Source organism: Nuphar pumila, chromosome 13, assembly GCF_984573655.1.
Source record: "Nuphar pumila chromosome 13, dmNupPumi1.hap1.1, whole genome shotgun sequence".
Lineage (NCBI taxonomy): Eukaryota > Viridiplantae > Streptophyta > Magnoliopsida > Nymphaeales > Nymphaeaceae > Nuphar > Nuphar pumila.
Window position 1 is genome coordinate 87,748,561 of NC_143261.1, and position 23,455 is coordinate 87,772,015.

Sequence of the window (23,455 nt, forward strand, 5' to 3'; positions counted from 1 at the left end):
TGCCAGGACAGCAACTGTAAGTATGGCAGGTTAAGATCAGTGAGGCCAAGTCTTTGATTCTGGTTGCTGGTTATACATATAATAATTAAAAACAAAAAACTTGCTTTGGTGACATGTGGGCTGACTGTCCCTGGATCAATCTCACCATTGGCCCACCTTCAAACATGCCAATCAGAAGACGAGAAAAAGGGAGACCAACTCTTTGGCAAGTTCTCCTCGCCCTTCCCCACGTTAGAGAGTACCATGTTCGGCCATCCATCCACCACTGCTCGACTTGGGCTCTATTTAGGACCCAATGTTGAGAGCCGTGATGAGGATTCATCAGGTTTCCACTGTTTGGTGTCCCGGATTTGAAATGGAAGGAGAGATCGGAGGATTCCCATCTCCGCGGATTCAACCCACATCCTTGCCAAGGATGTTGCAAAAATCCACTCACATCGCTCCCAAACAGGCCTTATAGCAGAAAATCTGGCTTCTTAACAAATTGTTTTCTTTTTCTTTTTCATTCATTCACAAGGCTGAAATGAGATGTGCCACCTCTGGTTTAGCTGGTGTGCAGTTCGTACAAATCTTAATCGAACTCACAACATAGACTCGGCAAGCCGAATATGAATAACAGGTGTTGCTGTCCAATTCAGCTCAGCTTGTACAGACTCACTAAGTAGCAAGAAAACTATTTCAGATATATTTTGTGTCAAACGATATAGTGATAGTCGAAGTGTTTGGCTTGCACCAGCTTTGAAACAATGTATTTTTTACGTAAACAAGTCGACTTGAGCTTGACACAAAGAATTCTAGACTTTAAGTCTTGTCGCTTCCATCTTTGGAACAAGATCAGTATTTGTATTTGATAATAGCTGCCATGGTACAGATGTTAGAAAGTAGAAACCAGACCCTCTGAATTAACACCATCTCCGAGTTTTCCTTCCATCCATCTCTTCAACATCTCGAGTGAGGCTCTGGGTTGATCCATGGGAACCATGTGACCAGCATCGTGAACCTGTCGCAAGCACAATATAAAATCATCAACATTGAGAGAGAGAAAGTGAGATACACACACACACACACACACAGAGAGAGAGAGAGAGAGAGAGAGAGAGAACCTTGAGGAAACTCAAATTTCCATAAGTTTTCAACAACCCTGTTTCCAAACCATCAACCGTAAATGGAACAGTAGGTGACGCAACATAAGATTGCTGACCAGACCACTCCATGGATTCAACCCATCTTGAGTTACCTGTCAACCCCAGAAAAGAATACAAAATAAGCTGCAGATTCAATGTGATCTTGGAGTTTGTAGAGGAAAAAATCAGAAACAACGTTAATCAAGGATTGATACTGCATGACAAGGAATGCATTTCTTACCAAGCCAATTGCAAATGAGGTCATACTCCCCAGCATATACTAGTAGCTTGATCCCATCCTCAATAAGACTGGGAATGCCAACTTCCAAGTTTCTCATCCAATCTATCAGCATTGCTTCGTATACTGTAGGGCTACAAGAGACAAATTCTATATCGCTCACACCCAATTGATCTCGGACCGTCTTTTGGTTTAAGAATTTCTCCATATTTGAGAAGTCATAGCATAGGTTCCCCTCACACTGCTTGCGGATATCATAATACTGCACCATTGTAAAGGACGATGGCAAGAGTAAGAATTTTCGGAGCTAAAACTGCCTGAGCTTCAGAGCGAGCAAACAGGACCAGACAACTTGGATACATACATTAATTTTTCCAGCGATTCCCATTATTGAACTGAAGATAGAATTGCACACCAAGTACGAAGCCAAGCAAGCAGCAGTTCCCTTTGTACCTGAACCGTTAAAACAAATGTGAATGCATTGAGCATCTGATCTGTGATGGCTGAGCCATCTAAAATGTGCAACATTCTTTAGTGATTATGGCATAACATTATTTACCATGTAACATTCTTTGATGATTATTCAAGGTACACCTAGGTTTATTTTCTTAAGTAGGAAGCGTTGGAAAGGTTTCATGAGTTTAATCTTTTGTCGAAAACCAGTTTAGTAAGAAACCTTCATACCATTTGTTATGATGGAGAAGGAATAGCACACATCCAAAAATTCAGGTGATACTTGGAAGAACAATAGAATTGAACCACCATTCTCGTTCTACAACAGAATGGTATTGCAAAAGAAGACACACACATGAAATTGGGCCCTCTTATATGCAATAATGGTGTCATGAGACACTTTACAGAGTGAGGTGTTTAATACAACAATATTTCATTAATAAGTTATTTGCAAGTTTCACAGCTGGCCTCTTGCCTTACAAGATGCCTATAGGCAAATCATTTGATTATGCATTGTCAAGGAGTCTTTGGTACATATATTTTACACTCATGCTAATGCAAGTAAAAGAGACAAGCTTGATTTGAAGGCAAAATTGTACATTTTTTGCTGAGAATTATAAGAAATACACAAGATTTAAATGTTACAGACCAAACAATAAGAGGGTTATGATTTCTAGGAATATAACTATTGACCAGTGTTATTGAAAGCGTGCCTCGCCTCAAGGCGAGGGGCTTTGTGCCTTGAGGCGCAGGTATAAGGCGCAAAAGCCTTGAGGCGTACGCCTTGAGGCGTACGCCTCATACGCCTTGAGGCGTACGCCTCATACGCCTTGAGGCGTACGCCTCATACGCCTTGAGGCGTACGCCTCATACGCCTCAGGGCGAGGCGCGCCTCACCTTGTTTTGGTCAAATGGAGGTCAAACCAAAAAATAGGGTTACTCGGTCGGGGGCCCTCATTATCTCGTCTCTCAGTCTCTCTCCCACCTCGCTGCTCTCGCCCACCTCCCTGCTTGTCTCCCACCTCTCGTCTCCCCCTTCTCTCACTCTCTGCTCTCTCCCACCTCTCGCTCATCTATCAACCTAAAAAGAAGAAGAAAAAGAAGATGAAGACTGCTCCTCTGTCAGCCTCGTCTGTGAACCTCTCTCCTCTGTCTTCTCTCCTCTGTTATTGCATGCATACCTATGTGACAGTTTATGGATTCAACGAGATTTCAATAGAAAAAAGTTACAGTTTATAGATTTCAACGAGATTTCAATAGATAAAGGTTGATTCAAGCTCTTTACAGCATGGTTAGCAAACTCGGTGAGTCAGCTCGTGACTTGCCCGAGTTGGATCAGATCGGTCCCTAACTGAGTTAAAAAACAGTATCTTAGTTAGGGACTAAACTCGCCGAGTTTGCTAACCCCAAGGTGTTCTGCAGCTGATATATTATGATGACAGAAGTTAGAGAAATAGAGCATGTGTATTGTGTTGAGTCTGTAGACATAAGTTAGATTCTTTAGCAAATTCAGCAGACACAATACTAATGACATGATATACTTTTAATATTGATTTTCACTTATTAGATAATACATATAAATATATCAAAACCACAGGCTTTAGATGCTTCATAGATGTATACATGTTATTTTCATCTAAATAATTGATGCAATTATGATTGCTGCATATTTGGTAGAGTGTTCTAAGTTGTTGATACATATTTGAGTATTTGGGTCTTTTTCCTTTGTTGTTGAATGATTCAGCTCCATGAGAATGATTCTATAGAACTGTAAATGTTCCTTTATCTGGATTTTGATAACACTTATGCTTCGGTTTTGCGTCAGTTAACTTCATTGCTTGCTAAAATTGGATTGAACACAGATGCTTTCTCTACTACAGATGGCTATTCTCTGGATGTTTTTTAGCTCAGTTTTTTTTCCTGCAAATGCGGCAAGAGATCAATTTAATTGAAGAGAATTTTGGTTTCTAATATTTGAAAAACAACATAAATAAGAAGATCTCATGCTGTGAGAGAATTTTGGTTTCTTAGATACTTATGTAGATCAAGTTGTTGCATTGATGTTACTTTTACATGTTAATCTCATATTTTTTCAGTATTTATTTGAGATTTTTTATTTCTTGTTGGTTGTTGCTTCATCAATAAAGCACTTTTTATTTACTTATAATTTTAGATATTTTTTATAGTTTTTTTTAAGTTTTCAAAAAAAAATATTTGAAGCTTACACTTTATGCCTTGCCTTAGATTTTGGTGGAGAGCCTCACTACACCTCAACACTTTTCACAACACTGCTATTGCCAAATCATGACTCCGTAGTCCTCCCAGATGTTCTAACCAAGTTTAGATAGAATTTTGAGGAATTCAAAGGACAAGAACCACTCTTTATTGGACGTACAAAACCTATTCCTAAGACAAATAATAATAGTAATGACAATGTGGAAGAGGTACCAGCCAAACCAAGAGAGAAATTTATTCAGTCTATGATGGAGTAGAATAGTAACTAATCAACAAGGATCAGTTTGTCACAGCAAAAGATACAGCTATTAGCAATCAACGAGTAGCAAGGCCATAAATTATCAGAAGATAAAAATGGGTATTACAAGTTCAGCGCTAAATTTGGCATCTCACAGTCCCACGACATCAATACTATGCAGTCCTTGCAGTGCCAAAAGCCAATAATATTGATAAAAATTCAAGTGGAAATGCTGAAATACAAGTTAAAAGTACAACTTGGATCTATTGGAAGATGAGTGTAATTTGTGGGCATATGACTATGTCACACAGACTCTTCTAATAGGGCACCGCACCCGTGTGGCACCCGCACCCAGGTGGGTGTGACACTTGGACACAGTTTCCTTTGTGTTGGTGAAGTCAACCACACTGAGGTCCATTTTTATCCAAAAGTAGATTCAGTTAACCCTAATCAAGTCCATTTTTATCTATATTATATATATATATAAATACATAAATGCACACAAATACACGTAGTGTTAACTTAAAACTGTTTAAAATTATATATATATATATATATATATCTTTCCCGCACCCAAGTTTTTTTAAAGTGCCGCATTAGCATCCGCACCTGCACCTATGTGACATAGGCATATGAGTATCAGATTTCCCTTTTCAAACATTGAAGACACGATTTTATAAAATATTTAAGATAGGATATCCCATAACATATCTTAAAGACATCAAAAAAGAAAGTAGATTGAAGGGGGAAGAAATAAAGGCTATGGATATACAGGCATGGAACATTATTGAAAGACTTGGAAATAAAAATGTAGTATGACTCAAACAGGTAAGGTCAAAGGAACGTCTAGCATCATAAGAAAACAGAAGAACTTATAAACTCAATTGCAAAGAAACTTGATTGGTACAGTCTAAATTTTACTGCCGTAGCTACTATTATATGGCTAGTGTCTGCATCAACCAAATGTTACATTGTTTCTACAGGATGGAAAAATGGATATCAAACAGCCTTCGAATTTCACCAAGCTAATCCATGAAAACGTGTGTGATTTGAAGAAATATGGTTAAGGCAAGGTTCAAGGACTTGGCTTGAAGGTTTAAACAATGAATGGAGAAAATGAAGTTTTTCAAATCAAAGAAGATCACCCTCTTTTCATAAGAAAGGATAATATGAGTATTATTATCCTATTTCATGTGAAGCTTTCACATAATTTTCAAATGAAATACTTGCAATGGACAAGATGCATCTTGAGAACTGTGGCAGATGCAACAAGTATATAAAGCTCGCATAATGCAATGATTGTAAGCTATGTCACATGGGTGTGGATGCGGGTGCGGATGCGGCACTTTAAAAAAACTTGGGTGCGGGGATGTGGGAAAGATATATATATATATATATATATATATATATATATATATATATATATATATATATATATAAAATTTTTAACAGTTTTAAGTTAACACTGTGTATTTGTGTGCATTTATGTATTTATATCTATGTCACATGGGTGTGGGTGCGGGTGCAACACGGGTGCGGCGCAATTTTAAAATTTTTGGACACGGGGACTCGGCTATATATATATTATTATTTTTTTAAAAAGTGCACAGACACAACACAGTCGGTGACTGTGTCTGTGACTGTAGCATTGTGCACTGTGACTCTTTTTATAAAAAAAGTGCACAGACACAACACAGTCTGTGACTGCAGCACAGCCCACTGTGCACAACACTGTGACTCTTTTTATTTTATTTTTTAAAATAAAAAATATAAAAAAAAATCATTTTTTAGGGACAAATGGACATTTTTTGACTCGGTCAAAGATGACAGAGTCCAAAATGTGGACAGACTCAGCATCGACTCGTTGACCGAGTCCGACTCGGCGTTGACCAAGTCCAGGCCGAGTCTGAAGCCGCACCCGTGTCGGGGCGTGTCGGCTCGGGTGCAGCACCTCCCTAGCCGAGTCCGTGTTACTTAGATTTATATATATAATATAGATAAAAATGGACTTGATTGGGGTTAACTAAATCTACTTTTGGATAGAAATGGACCTCAGTGTGGTTGACTTCACCTAACACAAAGGAAACTGTGTCCAAGTGTCACACCCACATGGATGCGGGTGCGACGCGGGTGTGGTGCCCTATTAGAAGAGTCTGTGTGACATAGATTGTGAGGAAATGAGGATTTTTCACAAATGCTTGTAATAGGTGTCTATTAAAGGCACTATAATCATAACCCACAAAAGGGCATAAATGGAAGAACTCAAAAGATAAAATAATAAACTTTATTTCATTCACATGAAATGCTTAAAAAACATTATTACAAAGGAGAGGGAAATCACCCTTATTTATACACAAAGAGAGAGTGAGAGAGAAGAGCTCTCATAGAGTCGTTTGAGCTACTCCAATGGCTCCCCTATTTATACACAAAGAGAGAGTGAGAGAGAAGAGCTCTAAAGAGCTCTCATAGAGAGTCGTTGGAGCTAGTCCAAAGGCTCCAATTAATTAGAGCCGTTGGACTAGCTCCAACGGCTATACCAACTAGATCTTGACTAGTTTAAAGTCTAGTTCAAATCAAACTAGACAAAAATAAAAAATACAAAAAAAGAAAATAAATATAAATAAATAAATATTATATATTATATATTATATATTAAAATATTATATTATTATATATAGTTACATTTATATTTTTAATACTCTTCCTCAAACTTACGGTACAATGAGTGAAAGTTTGTTTAAGAGAAAATAATATCTAGGAGCAATGAGAGGTTTGGTGAAGAAATTCGCTAATTGATATTCTGATGTAACACACGACTGATTAATAGTTTCATGCAGATAATCCTCTCTAACATAGTAACAATCCATCTCAATATGTTTGGAGTATTCATAAAATGTTCGGTTGTTGACAATATCGATCGCACTCTTTTTGTCACAGTATATGCGTGAAGTTTTTGTCACATTAACTCCCATGTAAGCTAGTAGTCTTCTGAGCCAAACTAACTTTATTATTATGGTGGCCATAGTGCGGTATTCAGCTTCGATGGACGAAAGAGAGACCTTCTGCTGCTCTTTGCACAACTACAAAATCAATGATTCACCTAAGAAAATACAAAAACCAGTGGTTGAGTGTCTATTATTGGTATCACCTCTCTAGTCAGTATCAGTATAAGCAATTAAATCTAATGAAGATGAAGCAGACAAGATGAGACCTCGTGAAAATGAGGAGTTAATGTATCTAACAATACGCAAAACTACTAGAATGTTAACAGAAGTGGGAGCACGCTGAAACAGACTAGCTGTCTGGACAACGTGTGCTATATCAGGTCTAGTAATGAAAAGATGGGAAAGTACTCCAATAAGCTGTTTGTAAGGAGTGGGATCATCAAGAGGTTCTCCATCATCGATTCTCATTTTGGTGTTGACAACTCCTAAAGTATCAACTCTTATCATCTGTAATTCCAGACCTGAAAACAATATCAAAAGCAAACTTAGTTTGAGATAGTAAATAACTTCGAGAGGAATAAGCAACTTCAATTCCTAAAAAATATCTCAATAAACCTAAATCAGTTATTTCAAAATGATTTTTATGGAGCTTTTAATGTTTTCAACTCCCTGTTTGTCTCTTCCGGTGATAATCATGTCATCCACATAAAGAAGAAGAAGAAGAATCCCTGCATCAGAAATCTTAATAAACAAAGTAGTGTCAATCGGATAAGTTTTGAATCCAATATCAAGCATAACATGACTAAACTTGTCATAATAGGCTTTTGGTACTTGTTTAAGACCATAAAGATTTTGTTCTAAACGAATAGCCTTACCCTTAGAATACTTATATCGGGTGGTGCTTCCATTCACTTCTTCAACTAGGTTTCCATTGAGAAAAGCATTTTTGACATCCATTTGAAATATGGGTCATTTTTTAATAAAGGTTAAGGCTATCAGTGTCTTGACTATGGTCATTCGGGCAACTGGAATAAAAGTTTCTTCGTAATTGATGTCATACTCTTAGGAATACCCCTTCGCCACTAATCTGGCTTTACATCTTTCAAGAGTTCCGTCACTCTTGGTTTTAACTTTATAAAGTCACCTACAACCTATAGGTTTCTTTCCTTGTGGAATATCTTGAATGGTCCAAGTGTTATCCTTTTCTAATGCTTTTAATTCTGCCTTCATGGCTTTTACCCATGGTTTTTAGCTTGACTATAGGATGAATGTTCTACATACGAGTGCATTAATGCAATAAATGCCTTATATGTGAGTGAAAAAAAATCGTAAGACACAAATTTACCAGGAGGTTTGGAGATTCTGGATGACCTTTTGATTTGTGCTTCGGAATATTTTTCCAATGCACATGGAAGATTGGATTTTCTCTGTCTTGAGTATTGTAAACTGACGTCCCTATGAGTTTGCTCTTCATTAATAACATTATGTTCAGAATCAACAATACCTTGAGCATCATCTAGGTCGTATTGTCACATCAATTAGATTTCAAAGTCGAATCTATCAAAAAAGAATATTTGGTTACTTGGTCTTCAAAATAAAAAAAAACTTTTTTTCCAAGGATACATTTCTTAATACATACAAATTTTCATTTTTAAAATCAAAACAGCTATAGCCTTTTTTATTATATGCATAACCTAAGAAGGCACAAGGAATGACACAAGGGGAGAGTTTATCGTTTTTGTTGGTGAAGACAAAACATTTGCATCAAAAACTCTCAATCTAGAGTAATGAGGAGATAATTTGACAAGTTTTTCAATTGGAGTTATATTTTTCAAAGAAGATGACATTCAGATAATGAGATAAGTAGTAGTTAGGGCTGCTTCTGCCCAAAACTCTTTTGAAATTTGGTTTGCTATCAATAAAGTCCTAGTGGTTTCCATAATGTGTCGGTGTTTTCGTTCGGCCAAACCATTTTGTTGTAGTGTGTGTAGACAAGATCTTTAATGTTGATACCATGTAATTTGAGATAATCTTTAAATTCTTTTAACAAAAATTCTCTTCCTGAATCAGTGCAAAAAATAAAAATATTATTTTAAAATTTATTTTTAACCATTTTTTGAAATGATTGAAAATGTGAAAAGACCTCTGATTTATGTATAAGAAAGTAGATCCAAGTATGCCTAGAGAAGTCATCAACAAAAATTACATAATATGCATATCCGCCTTTTGATATGACCGGTGTGAGACCCCAAACATCCGAATGTACTAACTCAAATGGTCTAGATGAAACAAAAGTTCTATCATGAAATGGTAATCTTTTCATTTTACCAAGAATACAATCTTTACAAGCAAAATTTTCAGAATTACAAAATTTTCCTAAACTTGAAAAGTGTTGGATTTTGGATATATATAAGGATGGCCAAGTCTTTTGTGTCACAGATCCAAATCCAATTTCTGGACATTATAACAAAAGGCATTCTTGGGTAATTCCCAAAAATCCATATAGTAGAGTTCAAATTCTCTATGACCTTTCCCAATCAATTTCCCTGACTGACAATCATGTACCCAACAACCATGAGAAGAGAAGGAGATGTTACACCCATAATCAGATATTTGAGAGACAGATTAAAGGTTTAGATTTAATTTGAGAATATATCTAACTTTTAGAATAAAGTTTTTTTTTGGAGTTTTGAAAATTTTCAAAATTTTCTATTCCTTTGATTTCAAGAGATATACCATCAACTATGAAAACATTTGACACACTTGAGTTATTGTTAAGACATTCAGACAAACTATTGATATTTGGGGTCATATGAAAATAAGCACCAGAGTCAAGGAGTCAAAGAAAGTTACCGGGAGCGGAGAAGGATGAGACAACACTCCAGTTGAGGCTTCAGGAAGATGCTCCTTTGAGAAGTGGTTGAAGGATTTTCATTAATTGTGTCATAGACACGAGTGCAACTTTATTGGTTTGATCTTTTGATTCTTGTGATGGACCAATGGATGCAACTTTCTTTTCTTTTCTTTTCTTTTCTTCTCTTCAATTTAAGACATTCAGGATTATAGTGCCCTGGTTCATGACAATGGTGACAAATGACTTTTCTTTTGTCATAATCATTATTTTGTCTACCAAAATGAGGCGGCTTATAAGTGCACATATAATTTTCCGGTCTAGATATGGCTAGAACAAAATATTCTTCATTCTTTGGAGTATTCTTTTTTAACCTATTTTCCTTCATAGTTACTTCCTCAATAGTGTCAACAATATAGAAAACTTTTCCTCTATGTAAAAGAGCTGATTTGGTTGTTTCAAATTCCGGCCTCAAACCATTTATAAATTGGTAGAAATGTTCCATATCGAGTTGTTTTTGGCGAAGCTCAATATCTTCGGGACAATGCTACTTTGGCTCAAGAAGAGCCAACTTTTCCCAAAGTTCGAACAACTCATTATAATATTCTCTAATACTTTTGTCTCTTTGAGTCAAAGTTCAAACTTTATCTTGCAAATTGTACACATGTGCAATGTCTTTAAGGGAATACATATTTCTAAGGTACTCTCAAGCGTTATTGGCATGCTCGAATTTGGCAATACTAGCACATTTCTTGATGTCTACGCTATTAATTAGTCAAGACATATTTTTGGCATGCCCCATCCTCTATTCTTTTCATTTTTTCTCATAAGTGGTTAATGTCTTATTTTTTTCTCCTTCCATGAGAGCTACCTCTTTCTCATTTTCAATTTTTGTAAGAATTAGTTTTTGTTCTGAATCAGAACCATCTACTATTCCCCACAACACTTTTCCCCAAATGTGATGCTTCATGATTGAAGCCCACATCACATAATTGGTATTATTTAATTTTACGAGCATGACAGTGACTTTATCATTGTCATCCATTTTTACAAGGGTGAAGAAGAGAGAGAGGTGATGAGAGAGAAAAAAGAAAAAAGAGGAGAGGACAAGAGCACAATCACGAGCCAACGATCCTCAAAATGTCTTCTTTCTTCAAATATGATGACACAAAAAACACTTGAACCGCAAACAAGGAGATGAATCATTTTTTGCTAGAGAGGCACAGTAAACGAGGTGGCAACTCTTCCAAGATCTAGAAGCTTCCAAGCTTTGATACCATGTAAGGAAATGAGGATCTTCCACGAAAGCACAAATGCTTGTAATAAGTGTCTATTGAAGACACTACAATCCTAACCCATAGAAGGGCATAAATGAAAGAACTCAAAAGATAAAATAATAAACTTTATTTCATTCACATGAAATGCTTAAAAAACATTATTACAAAGGAAAGGAGAATTACCCCTATTTATACACAAGGAGAGAGTGAGAGAGAAGAGCTCTCATAGAGAGTCGTTGGAGCTAGTCCAATGGCTCTAATTGTATCCATTGGACTAGCTCTAATAGCTATACCAACTAGTCAAGATATAGTTGGATCTTAACTAGTTTAAAGTCTAGTTCAAATCAAACTAGACAAAAATAAAAAATACAAAAAAGAAAAAGGAAATAAATATAAATAAATAAATATAAAATATTATATATATATATATATATATATTTATATTTTTAACAATGATATATTGGAAAAATGTAATATAATAAGCACTAGATAGCGGATATTTCATTTGCAAGAAGGAAAATAAAACCAAAGAAATACAGAAGCCCAACAGGGTCATACAGTACTTAACTCCCACTATGCCAAGAACCAAAAAGGTCAGTTTGTGCATGCCCCAACGATTGCACATAATAGAAACTTCGGAAAATCTTGAGGTTCTTGAAGGGAATGCTAGACAATGTTATCATGTACCATAGGAATAGACTTGAACAGTGCAAGTAGAATTGATTATTGGCTTTCTAGATGTGCACCCAGATAGAGACCAAGATTTCTGGATGTTAATTTCAAGTTATTGTGTTTTCTTGAAAAGAAATTTAATCTTATGGAAAAATCTTACCATTTTGCGCAAATAATAAAGACAAAGCAAAAGAAAATAGATGTTAGATTTATCAGTATAGAACATCAAACAACAAACATGTTTACAAGGGGGAGGTTAAAGAAGAAGCAGACAAAACTGAAGAACAAGCTCTACATACTGAAGAACTGTGTACAATGTAGGAAGTGTCAGTGTGGCATTCACTATTGTACACATTAAAAGTATTACTGGATTTAAGCAAAGATCACTTTAGCAATAGAACCTATGTTAACGTTGCAGAGATTTAATAATTGGTTGCATTATCACCCTAATTGTTTTACTATTAATTCAATCTTATATGTGGAACCCTACAAGGAGAAGTGTTCAAGGATAAGTCCTCTCCATTTTCTCTCTCACTTCCTGTTTCTTGTCCAAGTTCATCAAGGTTTTCAAAAGGATTGAAATTTGAAACAACACATTGTTTTTATTGTTAGTGAGAATTATCAAATATGTCCAAGCATAGAGGTTGGAAGTAAATTCTTCAATGGTGTTTGGCAATGAATACTAAAATTTATCATAAGCTAAAAACTAGTCAATCTTTCTTCCTTCATCAGTAAAAACCACTTTACCACATGCAAAGGAAATGGAAATGTAGCAAATGAAAGTGACCAACAGCCATAGTTTCAGAAATAGATAAAAATTGCAAGATTAAGGAAAAATAATGAAGGGTTACCACAAAGCTTTATCGCCAATTCACAGGCTGGTAAATATCTGTTGATTCTTTTGTAATCAGACTCCTGAATTACTCCCATTTCCAGTGCATAATCTGTGTATGCCCTGTATTGAATTGCTGGATCTGTAAGTCCATTGCCAATTGCAAAGCCCTGTCAAGGAGTCCATATTTAAGGTTAGAAGATACTTAAAAAAGAAACACACCAGACCATTTGCAGCATACAAACCTTCAAATTTATATGAATGCCTTCTTTTGCATTGTTTCCTTCATGAACACGACTTGCAAATGCAGGAATATAATGTCCAGCATATGATTCTCCAGTAATATAGAAGTCATTTTTCGCAAACTCAGAGTGCTCCTTAAAAAATTCCTGCGAGTAAATTTCAAATGTAGTTAGTCCTCATGCTTCCATTAGAAGATTTCATTTTTACAGTTAAGGCATAGAAAAGCAAAAAATAAAATCTCTTTCAACAGATGGAAAATTCAGAAATAAGAATACTGAAAAGAAGTTTTTGTTCAAGAAAAAACTTTTAAAAGTTCAGATCATGACCTTGACTTAAGTTTTTGTGTGTCTTAATTATACAATAAAACTCTAGTGCAAGAGAAGCAAGAACCATAAAAACATATAGATAGATATACTCCACCGCAGAGGATCTATTCTTTCCACAACCCATAATTTGAATTCAAGCACCTGTACTTCCATGATACAGTTCAAATTCTAGAAGACCCTTCTCCAGATCCATTGCCCCAGTCAAGCAAAACGGATCTCAGTGTTAAAGACCCCAACCAGCGCTCATTAGCCCAATTGGATCTAAGTATAGCGCACTCAGATCCAAATCTGTTATACCTAGTGATTTGGGTAGATCCAAGCATTACTGTGGAGCCAAATGTCGAACATCTGAATTCAACCTCTGTGGTCCAAGCTATTGATAAGGACCTATTTCCTGTATATCCAGATCCAAGTTTCATCCTGCAGCAAGACCCAACCCTAAGGTGTTACATAAGCATTTGTAGTATCCTCAACCAAGTATGGCATTTGATTTGGTTAATCACTCCATTCCACATTTGGGACCCAGATCCAGTTCGATGTTGGACGGGACGAAGCAAGAAGAAACTGAACTTGTTTGGACGAACCCGGATCCAGAAAGCAATCAAGGACCAGCCAACTATGTGAGGCCTGCTAAGGAGGTCGACCTCCCCTCTTGGGGTGCCTAGATGGACATGCAAATGTGATTTAAGAAGGCCCTAGGTGTTATCCTAACCCTAGAAAGGTTTTACCTATTTTTATAGTTGAGACTCCAAGGAGCCTCTTAGGATTTTTTATATTTGCATTTACATTTCTTGTATTTGGTAAAGCCTTTATGTCTCTTTCATTGGCTATATATAGGTTTGTTATCCCAACAATTGATATCATACATGAAATGAAATAGTTGAATGCTCTCTCTCTCTCTCTCTCTCTCTCTCTCTCTCTCTCTCTCTCTCTCTCTCTCTCGGCCCCTAGGCTTTCCTCACTTCTCCTCTTGGACCCAGGGCCCTCATCTATTCTCAAGTAGGCTCCCTTCTTTGAGCCTAGACCTCTTGTAGGTCAACCCCAACCGAACTTGGTGGGTGCAACACAACAAGCAAATTCGGTAGATTCAGCCTGCATCAGCCAAACCGACTTCTCTGGTCCATCTCCCAGCCTTAGACCCCAAGAAGAACCTCTAACCAACCCTTCACACCTCTGGTAAGTCATCTAAAACCCCAAGCCTTGACTCTGAGCTCAGTTCTAGACTCCAAAACTCCTTAAACCCAGCCACAAGTCTAGCATTGTGTTGTGAATTTGCTGAATTTGGCCCAACATCATCTGAATGTTTCTCACAAACTTGTCCTAGCCTACGACTGCAAATTTAACCCTAAACTCACCTACTTGTCCTTAAACTACCCACCAAAAATCGGATCCCAACTCATTCCCAGTAAGGAAAAATAAATCCAACATTGAAACCTGTTTTTACCAAATCTCAGTCCAAAATCAGTCTAAATCCAAACCTGTTTTTTGTGTTCCCATATTTTTATCTCCCTGACCTTAAAGTTTCTGACCCCCAAATTTTAACCCAACCTTCCCTAACCTATCCCAAGCCTTCTCCTAATTTTTCATATTTTTCTGATCAGTATTTTGAGAGGAATAAATTAATCTCTCAGAGCCTATCAGAATTCAAACAAAACCTTATCCCCAGAAAATCCCAGAACTTTCAGTAATTTTATCTCCCAAACCATAATTCCCAAAATCCGGATATTTTTACCCAAGCTAGCCTAACCTATCTAGAAATCCCTCCTAAATTTTCAGAATTTCATCTGTTGTTAATTGGTAGAATCGAATTTTTACTAAACCTTGTCCAAACCCAAACTGAACTTGAATCTGTTAACCCTGTCTCCAACTAACCCAACCCAAAACTTGAACTCAAACCTACCTGTGGGCCTAGGAACGTAACACTCTGAAACTCCTTGGTTTCTCTTCTCATACACCAACCAAAAATGCCCAGACACAAACCACACAGCCCTTGACTTTGTTCGTATTACCCTCGAGGGAATTACTTAGTCCCTTTATGCTTAAAGAATTTCAATCTATTCTTCACTATCCATCTGGTTTGTATTCTCGATCTAATCCACACATTACCTTTAGTATTCTCTCTCTTCTTTCCTCTCTTCTTTCTATAAATTGTAGTGGGTGTGTGAATGAGAGTTGAGAGAGTGATGGGTAGCTTATAGTTTTGTGTGTTTCTTGAGTGTATTGTAGTGAGGTCCTTATGTATTTATTTCTTTTATGTATTTTATTATTCATTATGAATGGAATCATTTATTCATACAACTTGTATCAAGTTTGTATAATGTGAGTATTCAAATACATTTTAATTGAAATTCGGACTATGTTTTGGAATGTCTTGGGTTCTGTGCTATTTCATGACATGGTATCAAAGCAAGGCATCTTGGTCTTGGCATCTTGTTTGTATTTATGCTTCAAAAGAAGGATTTGAATTGATGTATGGCTTGGACTCAAGACTCTCGTATTCTGGTATGTATTTTTCTTTGGATTCTTTACTTTAAATTTTTATGGTATATATTTAAAAAATATATTTGAAATATTGTGGCTATTTATTAAAAATGAATATGTTTTCAAATTAATTAAAATTTATAAAAATTAACGTCTTTTGACATGTGTTTTTGCGTAAGGTAAGCATGTTTACTTGAAATATATATTTTCATTATGAATATATATTTTTTGAAAAATACCATAATGAAAATTTATATTTTGCAAGAATACGTGGTTTCCTAAAAATCTTAAATACTATGCTTATATGTTTTTCATGTTGTTTAAAAAAATGTTATTTTTTGTTATATGTATTGTGTTTTATAGTAATTGGTGACTTTATGCACATCTCAAAGCACGTTCTTTAAATTTTATGTGGTGCTTTCATTGAGATGTGCTACTTAAGAATTTTTAAATTCTTGTATGTATGCTCTCATGAGATTGCTCTATGTCATGTCTCATACACATATGTCTGCATGTTTTTATGTGCCATTAATGATTATGTGTCAGATCAAATTTGTTGTTTGATATTTTGTTGAAAAATTAGACATACTCTCAAATTAATTGAAATTATTATTTTCTCCTAAAAATAAGTTATTGTTTTATTGGTGCTTGCGTAAGCATGATAATTCAAAAATATATTTTAGGTATGTTAGTATCTTTATGGTTATTTGTGCATGTTCCTATGCATATCCTATGTGATCATTCATAATCTTTTGTATAGGATATATGGCTTTAAAATTATTGCATATACATGATCTTTTATCTCTTTGAGAGTATTCATGATTAGTGTACTTATACGTGCTCTTGGTTTTTTCTATGGTTCTTTGAAAAATCTCAATATATGTTTGGGTCCATTTAATCTTAAAAATCACTACTATTTCCTAGGAAGACTTATAATCTATATTGAGCTATCTCTCTATATAGCTTGCTTATATTGGCCATGCTCATCCTTCACTTTTATTGATGTAATCTTGTTTTGTGAAAAATTATCAATTGTCATCTTGTTGTGCACATGATTGCACTATATTCATTCTAAAACTTTCATCTACCGTTATTTGATTGGATTTGAAAACTTTGTTTTTCCAAATCGGTTCTTATATATGAACTCATTTATTTGAAATTTGATTTCCATGAGTATTTGTTGCCTTCTTATGGCATTTTGTTGTCCATCACAGAATTTTATATGATGCATCATTTCTTCTTGGCCTTTTTGTTGGGGTGAGTTATGTGCACCTCAGTTTGTGTCAGATTAAATTGTTAGTTTGTACTTTGGCTCTAACTAACGATTGTTTGATCTCTGGTTCTGTGAGTGTAGTGTATTACTCATTTGTTTATTAGGCAATTGTTATTATGGATGCTTATTATTATGATTATCTGTGATGGCTATCTATTTTTGAAACCATGGTGTTTCGAAAGATTGTTAAAATTGATATCCTTATTCTTCTTGGTGACAATAGTTTGTTTTCATTACAAGCACTATTACCTCGTATGTTCTTCTCTTATTATGCCTCTTATCTAAGTGTTATTATATGTAGACAAGAGTTGTTTATTCACACTTTTGTGTGTTTGTTTAGCCCATTTGAGGCATTATAATTATGCTTTTGTTCTAGCCGTTAATACACTTGTTTTGAGTGTCATTATATATAGACAAGAGATGTTTATTCGCACTTTTGTGTGTTTGTTTAGCCCATTAGTGGCATTGTGATTATGCTCTTGTTATAGTCGTTGATACACTTATTTTGAGTGTCATTATATGTAAACAAGAGATAATTATTTCAGAATTACCGGAAGCGCCTATCCTTAAGGAAAGCGCGCTTCTCCGATACACGCTTCGAAAGCGTGAAACGCGGCGCTTTCGAAATGCACGAGGAAGCGCACACTTATATCAGGAAGCACGTACCCCTTTAAAGGAGTACACGTAACCTATTTTACTATTTTGCCTTTTTTTTAAAAGAAAGAGTTTTTTATTAAGGGCAAAATGGGAATTTTAAAAAACTCATGAAAACAAAACTCAAAAGAGGGCTTTAGGGTTTTTTTCACGCCTCTTCCGAGTCTCTCTTCCTACCTCTCTCTCTCAGGATTTTGGCCACCGACCGGCAACCGTCAGAACTTTCGGCAACCTTTTCCGACGTCCGACGACCTCCACCGACCGGCGATGAGGATATTAAGGTACGCGTATCCCTTTTCCCTCCATCACTTCTCTCCATCTCGCCCACGAGATGCAGATTCACCATTCATGATTGTGAGCATGCATCTTCTCTCCCAATCACGCCCCCAATGACTGCTGCCATTACCTACAACTCCAACCTTTTCGTACCAGCTACATCCCCCACCAGTCTCCTTCTCGATGACTGCTGCACATACTAAACTTGTGAACTCACCTGTTTTTCAGTTTTTTTACTGTGTAGGGAGTAGATACTTCTTATAATGGACCACCTTGCAGTGGTTGGAACCTTTCTGTTCTACTCCTAAAATGAAATTGGGGATTTTAAAGCCTGAATATGATTATTTGAAACAATGTTCAGGTTACGCAAGCCCCAACATGCATATAAGTAATCTCCCTGTAAAAATTTTTGGCACATTGGCTACTTAATCAATGTCCATCTTACGTTTATTTGGTCAGTCTGGCTTTCATGAATGCCTGTATTTCTTTCTGGGGTTTGTGTAATGAAATGGTGGTCTTCAACAAATGCACAAATAACTCACAAACAAGTGTCTATTGGAGACACTACAAGCATGACCCTTGAAAGGGTATAAAGGGAAGAACACTTGAAAAATAAATAATACTTTATTCATGAACAAAATGCTTAAGAAGCATGGTTGTATACATTGAAGGGGTTCACCCCTATATATACAAAACAATGGGAGAGAGAGGAGAGCTCATTTTGAGCTCTCCAAAAAGAGACGTTGGATTCCAACGTCTCTTAATATAGCTGTTGGACTACAGTCCAACAACATTTATTATTATAGCTGTTGGACTATAGTCCAACAGCATTTATTATAGCTGTTGGACTACAGTCCAACAGCTACTTGCACAGTCAAGTTCCAACAGGAACTTGATTGGATCAAAATATCTAGTTTCTATTGAACTAGATGCTAAAAAAGAAAATAAAAAAATAGAAAAAGAAAATAATAAAAGAAAATATAATAATATTAAATAATATATATATATATATTGCAGTTTACATTTTAACACTCCCCTTCAAACTTACGGTACAATGAGCGAAAGTTTGTCTAAGAGGAAGTGAAATCTGGGAGCAGCGAGAGGCTTGGTGAAGAAGTCTGCTAATTGATATTCTGATATAACATATGGCAGATCAATGGTTCCATGTAAGTATTCCTCTCTGACATAGTGACAGTCCATCTCAATGTGTTTAGTGCGCTCATGGAATGTCCGGTTGCTTGCAATGTAGATCGCACTTTTGTTGTCACAGCACATTTTTGAAGCTTGCGTTGCTTTAGCTCCCATATCTGCTAGCAATCGTCTGAGCCAAACAACCTCCATAGTGGTGGTTGCCATGGCTCTGTATTCAGCTTCGGTGGAGGAAAGAAAGACTTTCTGCTGCTTCTTGCACCTCCACGAAATTAAGGTTTCACCTAAGAACACACAAAAACCAGTAGTTGAGTGTCTATTATTGGGATCACCTCCCCAGTCAGCATCAGTATATGCAATTAAATTTAATGAAGATGAAGCAGACAAGAAGAGTCCTCGTGAAAGAGAGGATTTTAAGTATCTAATAATACGCAAAATCGCTCCCATGTGCACGGAGGTGGGAGCATGCTGAAACTGACTAACTGTATGAACCGCATGAGTTATATCTGGCCTAGTAATGGAAAGATAAGAAAGAGCTCCAACAAGTTGTTTATAAGGAGTAGGATCATCAAGAAGTTCTCGATCATCAATTTTCATTTTAATATTGACAACTTCTGGAGTGTCTACTTTCTTATCATCTGTAATTCCAGACCTGGAAACGATATCAAGAGCAAATTTAGATTGAGATATCAAATACCCCCGAGGGGAATAAGCAACTTCAATGCCTAAAAAATATCTTAATAAACCTAAGTCAGTCATTTCAAAGTGAGTTTTAAGAAGAGATTTGATATTTGCAACTCCCTGTTTGTCGCCTCCGGTGATGATCATATCGTCCACATAGAGAAGAAGAATAATGATGCCTGCATCAGATTTCTTAACAAACAAAGCAGTGTCAGTTAAACAAGGTTGAAAACCAATATCAAGCATAACAATGTGATTGCACACTTTTAGTATGCTGCTGCACTTCTTTGGGATGTGGCCTTCAAATGTGGGGCCCAACAGCAAATGGTGGCTGATAAGGTGCAGCAGCACACGTAAAGTGTGCAATTACATTGCACCTAATCTCAATTCTCTGTGTTGGCCAGGGAAATGTTTCCCTTTTTGGCCACCTTCGATTGTAGGATAAAGTTTTCAAGAAGGAAGGTAAACTTCTTCCAAAACGGTGGGACCCATGCAAACTCATGTTTTTAGCAGACATGGAAAAATTTTAACCTGAACTTCTTGTTCAGTTTTGACTTTCTCTTTGTATGGAACAGTCTGTGAGGCTGAGAGTCATTCTAAACATAGTTTAAAAACTCGCCGGGTCAACCCGGTGACTCGGTTGACTAGGCCTGAATAGCCCAGTCACTGGGTCAAAAACGAGTACAAACTCATTTTGAACAAAACCCGGCCGAGTCACCGAGTCATGGGCGAGTCATTCATATATATATATATATATATATATATATATATATATATATATATATATATATATATATATATATATATATATATATATATATATATATAAAAAAAATATTTTATATATGATTACATATATTATATGAAATATAATATAAATATTATGTATATTATATATAAAGATATGGTTATACATATATTAATAAAATTATACATTAAATATATTATAAAAATATATCATATAATACATATTATATATAATATATTGAATCTGATAAAATATTATAAAATATGCATAGCATATACATATATTTATATATTTTATAGAAAATATAAAGTTAACATAACCTGGCCGAGTCATGGGTCATTCAAGGACGAGCCAAGTGACAAGTCAACGAGTTTTAAAACCATGGTTCTAGACACCATTTGATAGAAGATCTTTTTCGGTTCCCCTGTGTTTAAGGGTTTCTTTGGAAAGTATAAATTGGAAAACTAGAGTGAATCAAACTAGTCATGACGAACAAGGTTTTCAGGCATTATATTCCATCATCAGGGATACGGCTGGATAACGACCCAGGCTGGGCTTGTTTGGGTCGGGCCTGGTCAAGCTTGGCCTATCAACTGGCCAGGCCAGGTTTAAGCCTGGTTTGGGCCATAGCCTAAGGCCAAGCCCATGGCCCGGCCCATGAGCCTAAATCAAACCGAGTCAGGCCTAGCTTATATATATGGTGTTATTGAAGGCACGAAACTATTGAGTATAAGTCACCTGTAATATTTTTCTATTTGTCTTTTTTTTAGATTGGACCTAGTTCAGAGTTCAAATACTAAACCTAGGCCCGGCTCAGACAGATCAAGTTACGGCGAATCCATGAGCCACACGGCCCATTGTCCAGATCTGATCTGAGATGAAAGAATTGGTGGCATCGTGAAAACAGGAAAGGAATGTACATCAGCCAATTCCATCCAAATTTGTATCATCGATTCCTTCACAATGAGGTGGTTATTGCCAAATCTCTCTCTACTAAGAATTTGGATTTCTTCCTTAGTTGGCTCGTATTTGTCTTTTATGACTCATTCATATATACATTAGTTGTATGGTAACATTGCTTCTAGAAATGAAATAATTGATTAATTCATGTTTGTCATACTTGTCTTGCCTTGAACTTTATTGAATGATTTGAATCATTATATCTTCCATTGTGTAAAATTGTTTTGTTCTTAAAAGAAAATCTATGTGAAAATTTATTCTCCTTTATGGGATTTTATGAGTTAACTCCTTTGAGAGTTACTTATTGATGTTTGTTTGAAAAATCCATATTCCATGCCTTTTATGCATTAATATGTTTTTCGTGATAAATATGTTGTGTGTATTGATTTTGAACGATGCATATTTTCTTAAAGTAATTAATGATTTATGAAGCTTATCTTTGAAATATTTTGTGCATGCATGCATTTCTTTCCTTTTATATGCAATTATGTTCTCTTATGAATTAAGAACTTTGATTTCTTAAAATTATCGATTGAAGTGAGACTCTCAATAACTATTGTGTTTTGAAAAATTAATAATTTTTTCTACCTTACATAATTTTGAAAAATGTTAAATTGGCTTATTAAATATTTTTCTATAAATTATATTTTTGGCGTGCTTGTTCATCCTCTCTCCATAATATATAACTAATATAGTTATCTTTTGAAATCTTCCTATGATATATATGTATAAAGTTGGGATGTTTTGTTAGCTCTATTTACAGGTTTTCAAGAATTGATGATATTGAAGATCCTTTGTATAATGGAGCATATGACTAAAGAACAAGAGCACCCTTTAAAGAAGCACCAAATGGAAGAACTTGATGAAGTCAATGAAGACATTTTATGTAATGGGTTCCTTCTTTTTGTAATTGCAAACTTACAATGGGTCACCATAAGTTTGAGGGGATTGTTAAGATAGATGTGTTAAAAATATATATATATAGGTATATATATAAAATATGTAATTCATTTGTAATACCCGATAGGGGTAAAATAGTCTTTTCACCATTTCTCGCATATTCATTTTTAATGTTTTTTATTTCTTTTTGTACTTTTTATTTTTATTTTTATTTTATTGATTTTGGCCTTTAGGCATTGAGGGGCCCACCATATAGACGTTGGGCCCCTCCAACGGTCATAAATATGACTGTTAGAGGGGCTCCAACGCCTATATGGGAGCCCCTCCTTGGATCCTCTCTATTGTATAAATATGGGGTTATCCCCCTTGTATTTCCAAGTCTTTTTCAAGGCTCATTTCAATAAATATTCCATTATAACCGTTGGAGGGGTGCCAACGCCTATATGGGAGCCCCTCCTTGGGTCCTCTCTATTGTATAAATATGGGGTTATCCCCCTTGTATTTTTAAGTCTTTTTCAAGGCTCATTTCAATAAATATTCCATTATATTTTTTCATGCTTGTGTAGCCTTTTTAGGCTTTTATATTGTCCCTTTGTGGACTTCTTGTTTGATTGTCGCAGTGCTTGTCCATTATTGGACTTTGTGAATGCTTGCGCATTCTTAGGTTAAACTTTCGTCTATTTTCTTACATGGTATCAGAGCAAGGTCTCTAGGAGAATAGATCGTGTGTTGCGTCATCACGATGGTCATCTCGAAAAATGTGCCATTCAAAGTTGTGTGGCTTGGATTCAAGAAAAGTTTTTATCTGGTATGTATCTCATAGTTTTTAAAGTGTCTTTTGTATTATTTATCTCATTCATGTATGTCTATTTGTATCTCATGTATTGTGCCTATATGTA

General features: G+C 35.7%; 1 protein-coding gene across 1 annotated transcript in view; it reads right to left on the reverse strand.

Annotated features, from left to right (window-relative positions):
• Nucleotides 1-662: 662 nt before the first annotated feature.
• LOC149819026 (serine carboxypeptidase-like) overlaps nucleotides 663-23,455 on the reverse strand; it is a 38,108-nt gene continuing 15,315 nt past the window's right edge. Inside the window, exons 4-9 of the mRNA XM_089984427.1 lie at nucleotides 13,111-13,254; nucleotides 12,885-13,035; nucleotides 1,727-1,815; nucleotides 1,366-1,624; nucleotides 1,104-1,237; nucleotides 663-1,000 (exon numbers count right to left, since the gene is read on the reverse strand). Of these exons, the coding sequence (XP_089840553.1) occupies nucleotides 875-1,000; nucleotides 1,104-1,237; nucleotides 1,366-1,624; nucleotides 1,727-1,815; nucleotides 12,885-13,035; nucleotides 13,111-13,254 (903 nt within the window). The 3' untranslated portion in view covers nucleotides 663-874. The remainder of the gene's footprint in view (nucleotides 1,001-1,103; nucleotides 1,238-1,365; nucleotides 1,625-1,726; nucleotides 1,816-12,884; nucleotides 13,036-13,110; nucleotides 13,255-23,455) is intronic.